Source organism: Theropithecus gelada, chromosome 2 (genome assembly GCF_003255815.1).
Source record: "Theropithecus gelada isolate Dixy chromosome 2, Tgel_1.0, whole genome shotgun sequence".
NCBI classification, from domain to species: Eukaryota; Metazoa; Chordata; class Mammalia; order Primates; family Cercopithecidae; genus Theropithecus; species Theropithecus gelada.
In genome coordinates, this window is record NC_037669.1 from 173,961,196 (window position 1) to 173,976,245 (window position 15,050).

At 37.1% G+C, this 15,050-nt stretch overlaps 1 protein-coding gene across 9 annotated transcripts in view; it reads right to left on the minus strand.

Moving 5' to 3' along the window:
* SLC4A7 (solute carrier family 4 member 7) overlaps positions 1-15,050 on the minus strand; it is a 107,447-nt gene that overhangs the window by 45,706 nt on the left and 46,691 nt on the right. For 4 of the 9 annotated variants that reach the window (XM_025375777.1, XM_025375776.1, XM_025375775.1 and 1 more), the window contains exons 6-9: positions 14,124-14,312; positions 4,888-5,003; positions 2,447-2,604; positions 1,544-1,631 (exon numbers count right to left, since the gene is read on the minus strand). In XM_025375777.1, coding sequence (XP_025231562.1) covers positions 1,544-1,631; positions 2,447-2,604; positions 4,888-5,003; positions 14,124-14,312 — 551 coding nt within the window. Of the gene's footprint in view, positions 1-1,543; positions 1,632-2,446; positions 2,605-4,887; positions 5,004-11,487; positions 11,860-14,123; positions 14,313-15,050 lie in introns of all 9 variants that reach the window. The other 5 variants (XM_025375773.1, XM_025375772.1, XM_025375770.1 and 2 more) reach the window with 2 other exon arrangements.

Consider the following 15,050-nt stretch of genomic DNA (forward strand, 5'->3'; position numbering starts at 1 on the left):
AGACAGTGAAACGTGTTATTAAATAATTATAGGTATTGATAGATGCTCTGATAAAAAGAACGTAGGGTACAGAGAGGGAAACTGATGAGAAGGAACAAAGTAGCCAGGAAAGTTCTTTTGAAGGAGGTAACTGACCAGGCACCGTGGCTCATGCCTGTTAATTCCAGCACTTTGGGAGGCCAAGGTAGGCAGATCGCCTGAGGTGAAGAGTTTGAGACCAGCCTTGCCAACATAGTGACACCCCATCTCTACTAAAACTACAAAATTAGCCAGGCATGGTGGTGCACGCCTGTAATCCCAGTTACTCAAGAAGCTGACGCAGGAGAACTGCGCCACTACGCCCAGCTAATTTTTGTATTTTTAGTAGAGATGGAGTTCCACCATGTTGGCCAGGCTGGTCTCAAACTCCCAACCTCAAGTGATCCACCCACCTCGGCCTCCCAAAGTGCTGGGATTATAGGAGTGAGCCACTGCACCCAGCCAAAAGTTTAAATTTAAATTTCACTATATGATAGGAAGTCATTAATACCTTTGGACTAAGGAAATGATACATTCAAATTTGCATGTTACTGAGAGTGCAGAGAAAAATACTATACAATAAAGACCCATAAAGGCTACCTGAATCCACAAATCAAAGGCTAAGCCAGAGAAATGGCAGTAGAGATGGAAAGAATATGACAGATTAAATGCAAAACACATTGAAGAGGTAAAAAGAATCTGGTGACTGGCTGGTCGAAAGAGGTAAGAAAAATGGGACAGGCACGGTGGCTCACGCCTGTAATCCCAGCACTTTGGGAGGCCGAGGGGGGCGGATCACGAGGTCAGGAGATTGAGACCATCCTGGCCAACATGGTGAAATCCCGTCTCTACTAAAAATACAAAAAAATTAGCTGGGCATGGTGGTGTGTGTCTGTAGTCCCAGCTACTCAGGAGGCTGAGGCAGGAGAATTGCAGTGAGCCGAGACTGCACCACTGTACTCCAGCCTGGCAACACAGTGAGACTTTGTCTCCACAAAAAAAAAAGAAAAAAAAAAAGAAAAAAGAAAACTTAGGTCAGGTTCAGATATAGGGCATTTCAAATACCCTTGGGACACACAGCACTGATGTTTGGCAAGAATCTGATTACAAATCTCTCTTCAAAAGAAAGACAAGGTTCTGATTAATATGTACGTTATCATCAAAGATCAGGACCCCATATCAGAGAAATTTACAGGAAAAAAAATGTTCTGAGGAAAACCTAGAGAAATTATATCCTGAAATCCAGGATTAAAAAAATCCCAAAATTTCAAAAGTTCAAGAAGGTAGTCAATAATTACAAATGTTTAAAACAAAAAAAAATTTTTAAGTACCCACTGATCTTGAAATAGTCTTAAAAACCTAACTGAAGGCAAACAGCTGAGGAGTAAATACAAGATAAAACAGTATACACAGCAAGGAAAAGTTTTAAAGCTTCATTATGAAAGAAAAGAGAACTATAATTTAATATATACTGTATGCTGCATAATCAGTGTATACTTCAAAGAGACTTGGGTATTTTGATTACCTCATCTGTCATGAGAGTGGCTATTGATCTTCCAATTTCATGGTACTGTGGTGCCTTGCCTGCTGGACCCAATAACAAAAACAAAAACCTAAGGAAATATGAAAATACAGATTTATAATAAACATCATATACCCACAAATCTAGGCAATCATAAAAAAGAAACCATTCCAATATAAAGAAATAACACTCAGACATCTTTTCTACTCCCCCACACCAATCACTGAAAAAAGATGGCAACTCCACCTAGACTAATTAGGAAATCACAGAACTAGGAAAAGCATCCGTAATTAACTTTCTACCAAACTCCTGACCTCAGGTGATCCATCCGCCTCGGCCTCCCAAAGTGCTGGGATTACAGGCGTGAGTCACCGCACCCAGCTGATATTTATTTTATTGTACTTTTTAGTTCCAAGAAGAAAACGATTTTAAACCCTATTCATAGTGGTCTTATATTCAAAGTATTTGGTACAATGACTGAATATTAAATATTAAAATGAGCTTTTGGCTGGGCACAGTGGCTCACACCTGTAATCCCAATACTTTGGGTGGTCAAGACAGGCAGATCACTTAAGTAGGAGTTTGAGACCAGCTGGGACAATGGCAAAACACCATATCTACTACAAATACAAAACTTAGCTGGGCGTGCCGCACACCTGTGATCCAGGCTACTAGGGAGGCTGAGGCAGGAGAATCGCTTGAACCTGGGAGGTGGAGGTTGCAGTGAGCTGAAATTGTGCCACTGCACTCCAGCTTGGATGACAAAGTGAGATTGTCTCAAAAATAAGATAAAATTAAATAAAATGAGCTTTTATTACATAAATCAACACGCTTGTTCATTCACTGGATAAAAACTTGTAGATTTTGAAAATGTTTAGAGAATGTTACTTAGAACTAACTCTTTACCTGGTTGGAACAGGGACCTCAGTCAACCCTGTGAGGAGGACAGCAGGAGCCAGTCTCACAAATGCAATTATAGGCCTTTCCAAAAAGTCTACTTCGCCCACCAGGACATTGGATGCCTCAGCACCCGTAGGGATTTTTCTCATGAAATTCATATCAACCTATTGACAAATAAAGAATAATTAAAATTAAAGTTTCCGTGGTACTTGTAAGACTAGAGAGAAATAGGAAAGAAAAACTGCTTTATAAGACTACTATTTGCTAATCAAAACTTGTGATCTAATGAATGTTTAAAATGTCAAAATTTTCACAACTATAAAGAATGGAGTAGACAAATACAAAAGAGCAAGCAAACATATTTGAATCAATGCTATTGTTTTAACTGTCACAATCTTTACTACTTCAGAGATCTAAATTATCAAACATGAACTTGAGAAATTATTCAATGAATACTGCACTATTCATTAAAAACTATTAAGGACAAATATATAGCTCACAAACTAACAATGGTTCATGAAATTATACACAGTGCTAAAAAATATTCATGGTTTTGTATTACTTAACCTTAGAAATAAATGAATTGGATCCTTTACATTTTATGTAAAGTCCCCCTAAAAACAAACCGAAAAAGAACTCTGGGCGTTCCCCAGTATTTTCATTAAGAGGAAAAAAATCATAACTTTTATTTTATTAGTAGTATTTTTGAGACAAGGTCTCACTCTATTGCCCAGGCTGGAGTACAGTGGCAGGAACATAGCTCACTGTAAACCTCAAACTCCCGGACTTAAGCAGTCCTCGCACCTTGGCCTCCCAAGGAGCTGAGACGACAGGCATGCACCACCATGCCCGGCTAATTTTTGTTGTTTTTTGTAGAAGTGTGGGGCTTGCTATATCGCCCAGGCTGGTCTTGAAGTCCTGGCCAAGTGATTCTCTTGCCTCAGCCTCCCAAAACACAGGGATTATAGGCATGAACCACTGTGCCTGGCCCCTTGTTTTTATTTAAAACAAAACTCTACAGCCCTTACTGGCACAGATATATGATAATGCTATAGTAGTAAAATTTAGTTTTCTGTGTATAATTACAAGGAAAAGGTTACACATGATATCAAACTATGTGAACTTCATTTATACGCAGTTTCACACAAGTCACTAAACAACCACTTACAGGGCTATCTATGAAAAATAAAACCAGCACTTACAGCGGGCCTCTTGAGTCCCACACCCAGTGTGCCACAACTACAGTGCCAGGAGGCAGACTCCTGCCCAACAGGAGACAAGGAGGTATACACAAAGATAGGCCAAGTAAAAAAAAGTAAGACTGTGACAGAGGAACAAAAATAAACGGCAACTGCCATGCCTAGAGGAACTCTATAATGTAAATTATATTAATTTATTCACTTAACAAGAAATAAATTGCAATTTTGCTACTGAGTACTTTGCACTATCTGAAATAACGTGAGCACCAGTAAAATATGATCAGGATAGATCAGAAAAATTTAAAATACAACAGTCTTTCTGCACAGCCAATGTCCGTAATGCAAGGCTTCCTATAGTTTTAGACTACAACACTCAACAAAGCTATAATGCAAACCATTTAAACTCGTTTTCTGTAAAATATATCTTGTAGACTTTTCATCAAAGAACAAAAGGCTTAAGAAATGAAATCTGCTTGACATAATTACATTTATTAAAAAGTCTTATACTGGATACAAAAATATTAAAATACCATGAACATCCACCTATAGCAAGTTAATATTACTAAAAAATTAGTGGCTAGATAGAATCAATTGTTCGTAAGAAATACTCATAAAGTACATTTTAAATTCAGTTATAATTTGAACTTATTAGTCTTTTACCCTGTTCTTTTAAATTAAGGTTTATCTATTTCAACAAAATACTCATTTACCAAAATTTAAAAAATCATAGTTCACACAGGTATTTTTTTAAAATCCATGCCTTTACCTACCCATGGGGAAGCACCAATATATTTCTCAGTGGCATTCCAAAAGTACTAACACCATAAGACAGTAATTCTGGGATCGCATTACAGCCCAGGAAAGACTGAATCACTAGTGCTGTAACATCACTCCCAGAATTAACCTTCTAGTGGTGGTAGCTCCAGAACAATGACTGTAGTTCAAAAAGTACTAACGTTTCACGATATCTATGGGTAGGTGTGGATGGAAATATTGTATTACTCACATATTCTTTTTCAGAATTTCTAACACTAGTAATGGTGTAAAGTTACTCAAGTACTCACAGGTTAACTGTAACCCTTCTCACAGTTGTTTACCTTAAATTAATTTATCACAGGCATCACATGCAGGTTTGTAAGCACCAGTCTACTAAAAAATTACTATAATCAATGTTAATAAAGCCACAAGTTACTACTTATTTTCTTAATAAGAATAATTGTGAGAATTTTCAGTTAATGATAGAATTACCTTGCTGAAGTCAACAGTACTATTTTCTCTGCTTCCACCACTTCCATTACCTTTGATTTCTCCACTTTTACTATTGTCCAAGTTTCCAGGAGCAGACTGGGGAGAGGCCAAAATACCTATGTTTAAAGACAAATTCCAAATTAGTAAGAAGAAAATTTACTTTGCAACCTGACTTTGCTCACATTCTGAAAGTGATGATTTATTAATATAATAAAAGCAAATGTGCAAGGTTAAAAAAAAAAGTGCCCAGTGTTAGTAACATACCAGCAAAACTAGAACAACGTTTTAATAATAAAGCTACACATTTTAATATTTAAAATAATACAATTAGAATTTACAAAAATTGTGGCCTTTTGCAAAAAGAAAAAAAACGTGAGTTGGTGTGAACCACAAAAGATAGAAGGCCTGAGTCTGATTACCATTAAAAATACTTAGGGAATATACTTTTAATTATCACAAACATGTGAACTGCATGGAGCTTAATGAAGCCTAGCTATACTTAGCATGCTTTCAACAATAAATTCTCTGACAAACCCTAAGTGTAACTCAGAAAAAAGCTACATTAAATAAATGCAGGTTGAATTAACATAATCTCCAATAATCAGAAGTTTCCTCAAGACTTTTCATTTTTCTTTGGTAACATTTATGTCTATAATACCTATTGTCATTACTCTTAAGGAATCCAACTTTAAAATATAATAAGCAAGTTTTTCACAATGAAATTAGCAGAGTAAGGGTTTTATAACCAAAGGGATCTGTGTTTAAATTATGCACTCTCTGCCACTTTGTATCTATGTGACTGTAAGCAACTCACTCCATCTCTAAAAGTCAGACAAACTCATAAAAATAGCTTATTTGGATTAGATATAGTAGTTGTTTGAATTGCAAAGGACAGACACATATTGAAGCATTAGTATATTCATTTCAAAACTGACATTCAACACCAACATTTCACAATAATGAAATAAAAACACTGCTTAATATGAGACTAATCATTATGAATTCTAATTCTGCAAAAAAGTTAAAATTTAAAAATTTTAAATTCAGCCAGGTGCGGTAGCTCACACCTGTAATCCCAGCACTCTGGGAGGCCAAGGTGGGTGGATCACCTGAGGTCAGGAGTTCAAGACCAGTCTGGCCAACATGGTGAAATCCCATCTCTACTAAAAATACAAAATTAGTTGGGCGTGGTGGTGTGTGCCTGTATTTGGGAGGCTGAGGCAGGAGAACTGATTGAACCCAGGAGGCAGAGGTTGCTGTGAACCAATATTGCGTCATTGCACTCCAGCCTGGGCAACGAGAGAGAAACTCCGTCTTTAAAAAAAAAAAAAAAAATAGGGCCAGGCGCTGTGGCTCACGCCTGTAATCTCAGCATTTTGGGAGGCCAAGGCAGGCAGATCACTACCTGAGGTCAGGAGTTTGAGACCAGCCTGACCAACATGGAGAAACACTCTCTCTACTAAAACTACAAAACTAGTCGGGCGTGGTGGAGCATGCCTGTAATCCCAGATACTCGGGAGGCTGAGGCAAGAGAATTGCTTGCACCCAGGAGGCAGAGGTTGCAGTGAGCCGAGATTGTGCCACTGCACTCCAGCCTGGCCAACAAGAGCAAAACTCTCAAAAAAAAAAAAAAAAAAAAAATTTAAATTCAAGTACACTACACAGACTTCTACTATTAGGTTGGTGCAATTTCCTTTGCTCCAACCTAATATTAAATGCATCTCATTTTTTCAAAACATCCAAGGTTTTCTAGTGCAAGAATACAGACTAATAATTCATAAGACATTGAATATTATAGCAGGAAAAGGTACTGAAATACAACAGACTTGACTTTTTGTCTTAACTGTCCCATGCACAGCAACACATGGAAGTTCAGTTAAAATCTGTTCTGTGGTTAGACTCTATAAGGTCCGAAGATGTATTGGTAATCGAGCTCCAGAATTTAAAGTACATCAGATACACTTGACACATCTAAAGGAGTTTTCACTTTTGTAAAACAGAATATACTATAACCAATGAATACTGAAACTAAGTCTTCTGGGTTTATGGCTTACGCTTAATGACAGAGACTTCCCTGTAAATACCTAAACTACAAAGTTGATGTGATGGAAAATCTTAATTTGCAATCTATTTAGCCATGTGCTTATTTTCTGGAAAAGTTAAACAATTCCGAAATAAAAATGTTTTCCCAAGCCTTAACTCATTTCTTACAATCTTAGCTTGGCACACCAAGAAGATTCCTCTTCTTTGACCTTTGTCCCTAAGTTTCCAGAAGAGTCCCTGCCTTGCTCAAGAGATAAAAAGTTAACCAGTATTTTTCAGTGACTTCCAACTACTTCCACACAAGAAAATCAAGAATACCATTAGGCCCTGGTGGCAAATGCAGCTGAGCATTACATACTTCCAAAGGCTAAATGTATTCCACCTGTGTATGTATAATCAAAAGCGTACATAATGCACAGTTTTCCAGAATAGTACTAGCTGCCAGATTTGAGGGAGAAAAGTGCAATGATGAGAAGGCTCTGCGGAAAAGTAAGGCTATCTCAGCAATGAGAGGAAGAAATAATGAAGAACTCAACACTGACCAAGTTAGCAGGTATAACCTGAAGTCACATGGCTAACCTGGTCATCTTGAAAACCGTCCCTTTTTCAAAACTGGCACGCCAGATGCATGCTAGGGTTCTTCATCATTATGATTTGTGTAGTCTTTCCCAACCTCAGCTAAACTAAAACTGTTTTCTCAATCAGTCAATCTCCCTACTCCTATAATAAATTCCTAGGATTCAGAATTAAATGAGCAAATTACCAAAAAATAAAGCTATCATTAGCACAAACACAGAAGGACGATATTACTTTGCTTTAAGGAAAAAAAAATGTATTCAAAAGTAAATCAAAGATATCAACATTTTCTGTCATTAAAAATTTGAAAGTGAGGTAGTTAGAGCAATGGTGCCCCACCAGGAAAGATTATGACCTCCAAGGAACTTGTGGCAATGTCTGGAGACATATTTGGTTGTCACAACTCGGGGATGCTACAGGCAGCTAGCCAAGGATACTGCTAAACATCCTATAAAGCACAGGACTGCTCCCCTGCCACCCGACCACCCAGCCAAGAATCATCCAGCCCAAAATGTGGATAGTGCTGAGACTGAGAACCACTGTGTTAGAAAAAGGTATTTACAAGTACAAAAAATAAATTCACTTCCTTTTTTTTTTCTTTCCCTAGAGATGAGGGTCTCACTATGAACTCCTGGCCTCAAGTGATCCTCCCCTCTTGACCTTCTAAAGTGCTGAGATTACACGCATGAGCTACCACGCCCAGCCACAAGTTATATACATATTAATTTATATAATTTATTTATAATTTTATACATATAACTTTTATACATATAATTATCTTCTAAAAAGTAACTAATGGGAAATACCACTTTATTATAGGTATGCGCAAATTATGACTCCATGACACAAAACTCCATGCTGTTAGTCACTTAAGACATAAAGATGCTGAGGCCACTTTCTTCCACTAAGACAGTACCAGACATCAAGGAAACTCCGTTAGAGTTTCTAGGTGCTTTAAGCACCAAAGGTAACTGAACAGGGAATAATGTGTAGCTATCCCTATTATTGTTCCTCAGCAATTACATACTATCTACAGTTGTCTTTTTAACCGTAATTCTTGTCTTTAGAAATTCCCTGTCTCCTCTCCATTCTGATTTCTTCTGTTCAAAAACGCCGATAAATCTCATCACAAAAACTCATGGGAAAAAAATGTATGTTCGATTCTCAGTTAATTTATCCCCTTAACATGGCCTAAGAAGCCAATGTGAACCCACCTCCCCCTTCCCTCCTATATAAAATTTATAGTTCCTAATCATTTATAACACAGAAGCTGGTAAAACAAGAAGTGTTCGTTGTTACTGATCGATGTAATATGGGAAAAATGGAACGAAGTAGCTTTTAAAATCACTTTTGCTCAAGGAAAAATAGTAAATCTTCTTAGTTCTTAAGATTAGAATGCTGATTACTTCTGAATAATTATTTATAGGGTTGTTTTCCTCTTTTATGTTCAGTTACTTTATCATTAAATTTTATCTTTTTCATGAACTGATAAAGTTCACAATGAAATACTCTACTATAGATTTTGTTGTAAGTGGACCTGCTCTGGCTGATCTTAACATCTCCAAGTCTTTCTTCACTGAAAAACAGGAATAACACCAACCTCATCAAATCGTTACAAAAATTAGAAATATGATATTTGAAAAGCACTTATCACTGTATCTGGAACAAATTATAAAACCATGGCAGCCATACTGCTATTTTAACTAATGTCATAATGATTTAGCCACGAAGCTTCTATTTGTACTTTTAAAAGTATATCCTTTTTTGCAACTACAATGAGCTTTGGCTAAATGTAATTAGTGTGTTTCCATAAAGCCAACAGAAAGAGAGGTTTACTTCACAATGATAGGAACACAAGGATTTCCAGTTAGAGGCTTTAGGCTATCAGTCACCAGTTGTATGATGCAGGGGAAGACAACTAACTTTTCTAAGTTTCTGAAAATGGGTGTGTCCATCTAATTTACACATATTTGTATACACATTAAAAATAGGCTAATTTAATAACCAAGCTACCACTTAAGTGTTGGAGGTTATCAGTATTTTGGAGAAATGTGATAATACTTATGTGATTAAAACCAATGGTTAGTATTAGTATCCATCACATTGAGGCTTAGCTGAAATAGTAAAAAAGTCACTAAAATATACTTATTTTATATTAATTAGGTAGAAAGATATATGTACAAATGTACATGTAGTCAATATAAGGATAAGCCAAATTTTCATACTTTATAGCCCTTAAGTTATAGGCTGGGCATGGTGGCTCACACCTGTAATCCCAGTACTTTGGGAGGCCAAGGTGAGTGGATCATTTCAAGTCAGGAGTTCAAGACTAGCCTAGTCAACATGGTGAAACCCCGTCTCTACTAAAAATACAAAAATTATCCGGGTGGTGGTGGCACACGCCTGTAATCCCAGCTACTGAGGAGGCTGAGGCAGGAGAATTATTTGAACACAGGAGGCGGAGGATGCAGTGAGCCGAGATGGTGCCACTACACTCCAGTCTGGGCAACAGAGTGAGAACCTGTCTCCCCCCTACCCCCCCACCCCCCCAAAAAAGTCTAAAATGTACTACATTCTTTGGAGAAAAGCATTAAATAGAAAAAAAGGTACGGCTGGGCCTGGTGACTCACACCTATAATCCCAGCATTTGGGGAGGATAAAGCAGGGGGACTGCTTGAGGCCAGGAGTTGAAGACCAGCCTGGGCAACACAGCAAGATCCTGTCTACAAAAAAATTAGCCAGATGTTGTGGTATATGCCTGTAGTCTCAGCTACTCAGAACGCTAAGACAGGAGGAATGCTTGATCCCAGGAGTTCAAGGCTGCAGTGAGCTATGATTGTGGCACTGCACTCCAGCCTGCGTGACAGAGTATGACTCTATCCTATTTAAGGCACATCGCTTCACTGTAATTTATTTGTATGTGTTCATTCACCTTATGAGTCAACTTCATACACACACACACACACATACACACACACACACACACACACACAAAAACCAAGCTACCAAGGCGGGACGCAGTGGCTCACACCTGTAATCTCGGCACCTTGGGAGGCCGAGGTGTGTGGACCACTTGAGCCCAGGAGTTCAAGACCAGCCTGGGCAACACAGTGAGACCTGGTCTCTATAAAAATTAATCAGGCATGGTGACATGCCCCTGTGGTCCCAGTTAATTGGGAAGCTGAGGCAGGAGGATTGCTTGAGTCCAGGAGATGGAGGTTGCAGTGAGCTGAGATCATCCCAGCCTCCAGAGCAAGACCCTGTCTCCAAAAAAAGAAAAGAGAATTACCAATCTAAAAAAGGTTCACCCAGCCTGACCAACATGGTAAAAACCTGTCTCTACACAAAAAACACAAAAATTAGCCGGGTGTGGTGGCTCACACCTGTAGTCCCAGCTACTCAGGAGGCTGAGGCACGGGAATCACTTGAACCCGGGTGGCAGAGGTTGCAGTGAGCTGAGATCGCGCCACTGCACTCCAGCCTGGGCAACAGAGTGAGACTCAGTCTAAAAAAATAAAATAAATACATCCATAAATAAATATAAAAAAGTTCATGGCAAATTAAGACATTATAAAAAAGTCTATGTTTTACTGAAGTGTTCAACTGCCTTGACCTCTAAATCTAAGTGAAACTTTTTTAAAAGGCCTTAAATTATGCGTAGTCTTCTTTGTAGTCTTTTTGTAACTCAAATTTTTAATAATCTTACTCTTTTTTATTAGGTTGGTGCAAAAGTAATTGAGTTCTTGCCACTGAAATTAATTTTTGCCATTGAAAGTGAAGCAAATTTTCAACGGCAAAAACCACAATTACTTTTGCACCAACCTAACACAATATACCATAAAGAAAAAAAACATGCAGAAGTCAAAAATAAATTATAAGCATTATCTACATATGCTGCTTAAGCTATGTGCTAAAAGGCATTCCAAGTGCAAGTGACTCAGAGGCAGAAAGCACCACACATGGAGGATTTTGGATAGTTGCCTGGAGTTAAGTCAACATTTTCCTCATTCTTCTGCTCCTCGCCTTTCAGCGCTGCTTCTAAGTCTTCCTCGGGCGGATGAATTACTACTGTGGGAATATCATCACTGGCAGGTGAAACCAGTAGTTCTGGGGCCTGAAGCTGACTCTGTTGGGAACTTCTGGAGGTCAGGCGGCTGATGCTAGGGCTAGAAGGAGGACTGTTTTGAGGGGTGGGTACTGGGGTTGTACACCTTGAGCCTGCAGGGGTTCCAGCTCTTGAAGAAGGAAGAAGATGACCGAGAAGAAGAGATAAAGGTGATTCTCCTCTCAATGAAAGGTTTGAGGCAGACAGACCTGTTCGCAAAGAGTGGCGGGAGGCTGAAAGGCCTTCCCCTGAGATAAAACAAATAAATGAAAAATGATGAAGTTCACTGCAGAAGGCAAATAGAGACATTAAAAAAAAAAAAATCAATTTACACTATAAATTGCATACTTCAAAGGCCCAAAATTTCAAAGTCATGTTGTGATGGTTAGCATGTCAATTGGGTTTTTACATGTTAGAAAGTCACTAAAAAGTTGCTTAAAACTGTAATTAGTTCTCAGAATATACAAAAAAAAATTGTTAATGACAGATGGTGGGGGCAATATCCTGTTAGAAATTAGAATGACCAATAGCATGGCATTTTTTACAATGACAATATCAATACAAAGTCAATGCTTAAACAATAAATAGCAAATGAAAATATGTAATACAAAATTAACATAATAGAACTCAAACCAAAAACCACCAAAAGTAATAGCTTATATTTAGCGTATTTTTCCTACATTTTACCAAACAGCTATGAGATAATTATGTCTTAGAGAAAAAGTTCATGTTAATATTAAGTAATAATTTCTAACTTAAAACTGATATTAAATATTTATAATATTAAGTCAGTAAGACACCATATACAGGTGGTGCTGCTCTCAAGTTTGTAAAAAAACAACAGCAAATAACAGAAATTTTGTAATAAGAGAACCACAATGTCAATTTTAAAGGATACATATTCTTGAGCTCTCTAAAAGTATTAATAAATGTCCTGAAGTATGCTTCTCACTTCTAATATGTAGCAGATACATTAAAACAAATACATATAATTTTTTATTTCACTAGCTAACAGTAGAGTACTTCTCACCAACAGCAATATGGCAGTAGGTCTAAAATATTTCAAAAGGTCATACATACTTATAATTAAACCCCTCATATTTCTACTAAATATATCTTAAAATAATAACATTCTCTATGAAAAACATGCAAATACAATAATCAATTCCATATAGCCTAAGTAATCAAAGTTACATGCTCAAGGGATTTCAGAAATATTTAAAGGTTAAACTATAATCCATTAGAAAACACCATTTAAACAACAAGCTACATGCAGGAAAAACTCAAATTGTAACTATATTTCAACAAAAGAACATGCTAAAACAGCATTTAAAAGAAAACAGCCAATGTTTTATGATGACCAAATTACAACTGGACAATAAAGAGGAATTACTGCATATGTAAAGATTAAATAGGGTCCCTCTGGATAAATGAACTTATTTCACCAAAGGAGAGAATATAAACAAAAAATAAAAGACAAAAAAAGAGAGTTAAAATGCGCTATACATGGCTTGCTTTTACATTGAATTCTGGTCCATAAGAGATATTCTTTTACTCTTAAGATTGTTTAAATACACGATGACATAATTTAAAATGGATTAAAAAGGGTTTTCATGGCCAAGTGGAAGATACAAAAGATGATTATTGTCAGCTTTAGATATATTAGACCCTATCACCTATGCTTGCTTGTTGGTAGAACACTTAAAAGTCATACTATTATTTAAGGGATAAAAAAGATGAGCAGGCACCGTGTCCCATACTCCACTAGTCCTCACTGTAATCCTCACAAGCTTTGGGTAACAGTAGCAGCTTACAGCAACTGCTGGAGGCTATAGTACTTCATAAGCCACTCCAATCCTTTGCACCCGGGTTTTCCAGACTCACTGTCATCAGAGTTCTCAACCCTACTGATGCATTCCTCTGCTTTACACAGAAGAAAATAAGGAAAGGCAAAACCTCCAAGTGTGCCAGCATTAGGACACTGACAGAGGTAAACAACTGTAAAAACACTGTCTTCCCACATGCCCCACAACCTGCCTGTAACCTAAGAATGAGAGTGGAAAGGCGGAATATGTAGACCTGGGTCTGAGCCATTCTCAATGGATTAGAAGACACCAACTACCCTTAGTGTAAGACTGGAACAGTCATAAAAGCCTTTCACAACTTGTACAAATAAAGAGCCGTGAAATCAGCAAACCAATCCAAAAACACTTGTTTATACCAGCAAACCAAGTATATTCAGGAGGAAAAAAAAGTAGGAAAAATCTAAAATAAAGGTTCAAACCCAAGATTTAGAATATCAAAAAGGTAAAATTAAAAATTATAGATCATAATTTATGCCTCTTTAATTAATTATACGAGAGGCCTTGAAAAGAAACAAAGCAGGGAGGAGAAATAATTCAGAGGTAGGTATAGTGAGTGTTTAAAGATCCCCAAATGTTAATCGTAATGTTCTGGAAAGCTGTTACAGTAGAAGTGTTAGCAAAAAATTGGATGCCACAACTTATCTCACCATTCCTTTCAAGCAAGTGAGGGTCAGAATGTTTCTTGCCTATATCTGCAAAAGATCGGACAAGGGGAATCCGACTGGTGAATCTTTTCTCATTCTGATGATGATGTCTCTTCAGAAGAGCTTCTCTGACATTCTCTCGTATAGACTCGTCTAATTGGCCAGAAGCTATCATGTTGTCTAATACCATATCTATTCAATGAAAAAAAAATAAATTACTAAACACTCAGATGACCATAAAATACAGGAATAAACTGTGAGTGAAATCTTATGACAAAAATTAGAATCTTAAGTAACTCTAGAAAGTTTTATTATCATTATTAAAGAATCAATGCATAAATGAATATTATCCACCCAATAAAAAGGAATTATAAAGACTCCCTTATTTTAATACTATTAATTATAAAGAGGCTACTATTATATACTAATTAGCCTTCCTATAGCTGAAAGTGCTTTCCTGTATGAATACAATAAATTCTATTAAGCTGAATATTCAATAATACTACCTTCCTAAGATGTAAAGGTATTTTATTGCCAAACCACATATTCTCCCCCAAAACTGTTCCAGCAGATGAGTATCAGGACCCACTCAGTCATTAACTGTTCACTGAGTGTCCGCTATGTGTTAGGAATACAGCAGTTTAACAATATCAAAACAGAGCCAAGTTTCTGCTCTCTTCGAGAGGTAGAGAAACCAACATACAAATAGATAAAACGTCATGAGGTCGTAAGTTCTAGGAAGAGGAGTAAAATCAGGTTGTGAAGGGGATGTGGGGAATGGGGAAACTGATGGCAATGCCATTTCATACATTACTGAAGTGATTAAATTTTTTAATTTATAAAATATATATTAATATTTTTAAACAGTGGCACTAACTTGGAAGAAGTGGGTCAAATTTTCAAAACTATACGGTAACTCTAAAAAAAACC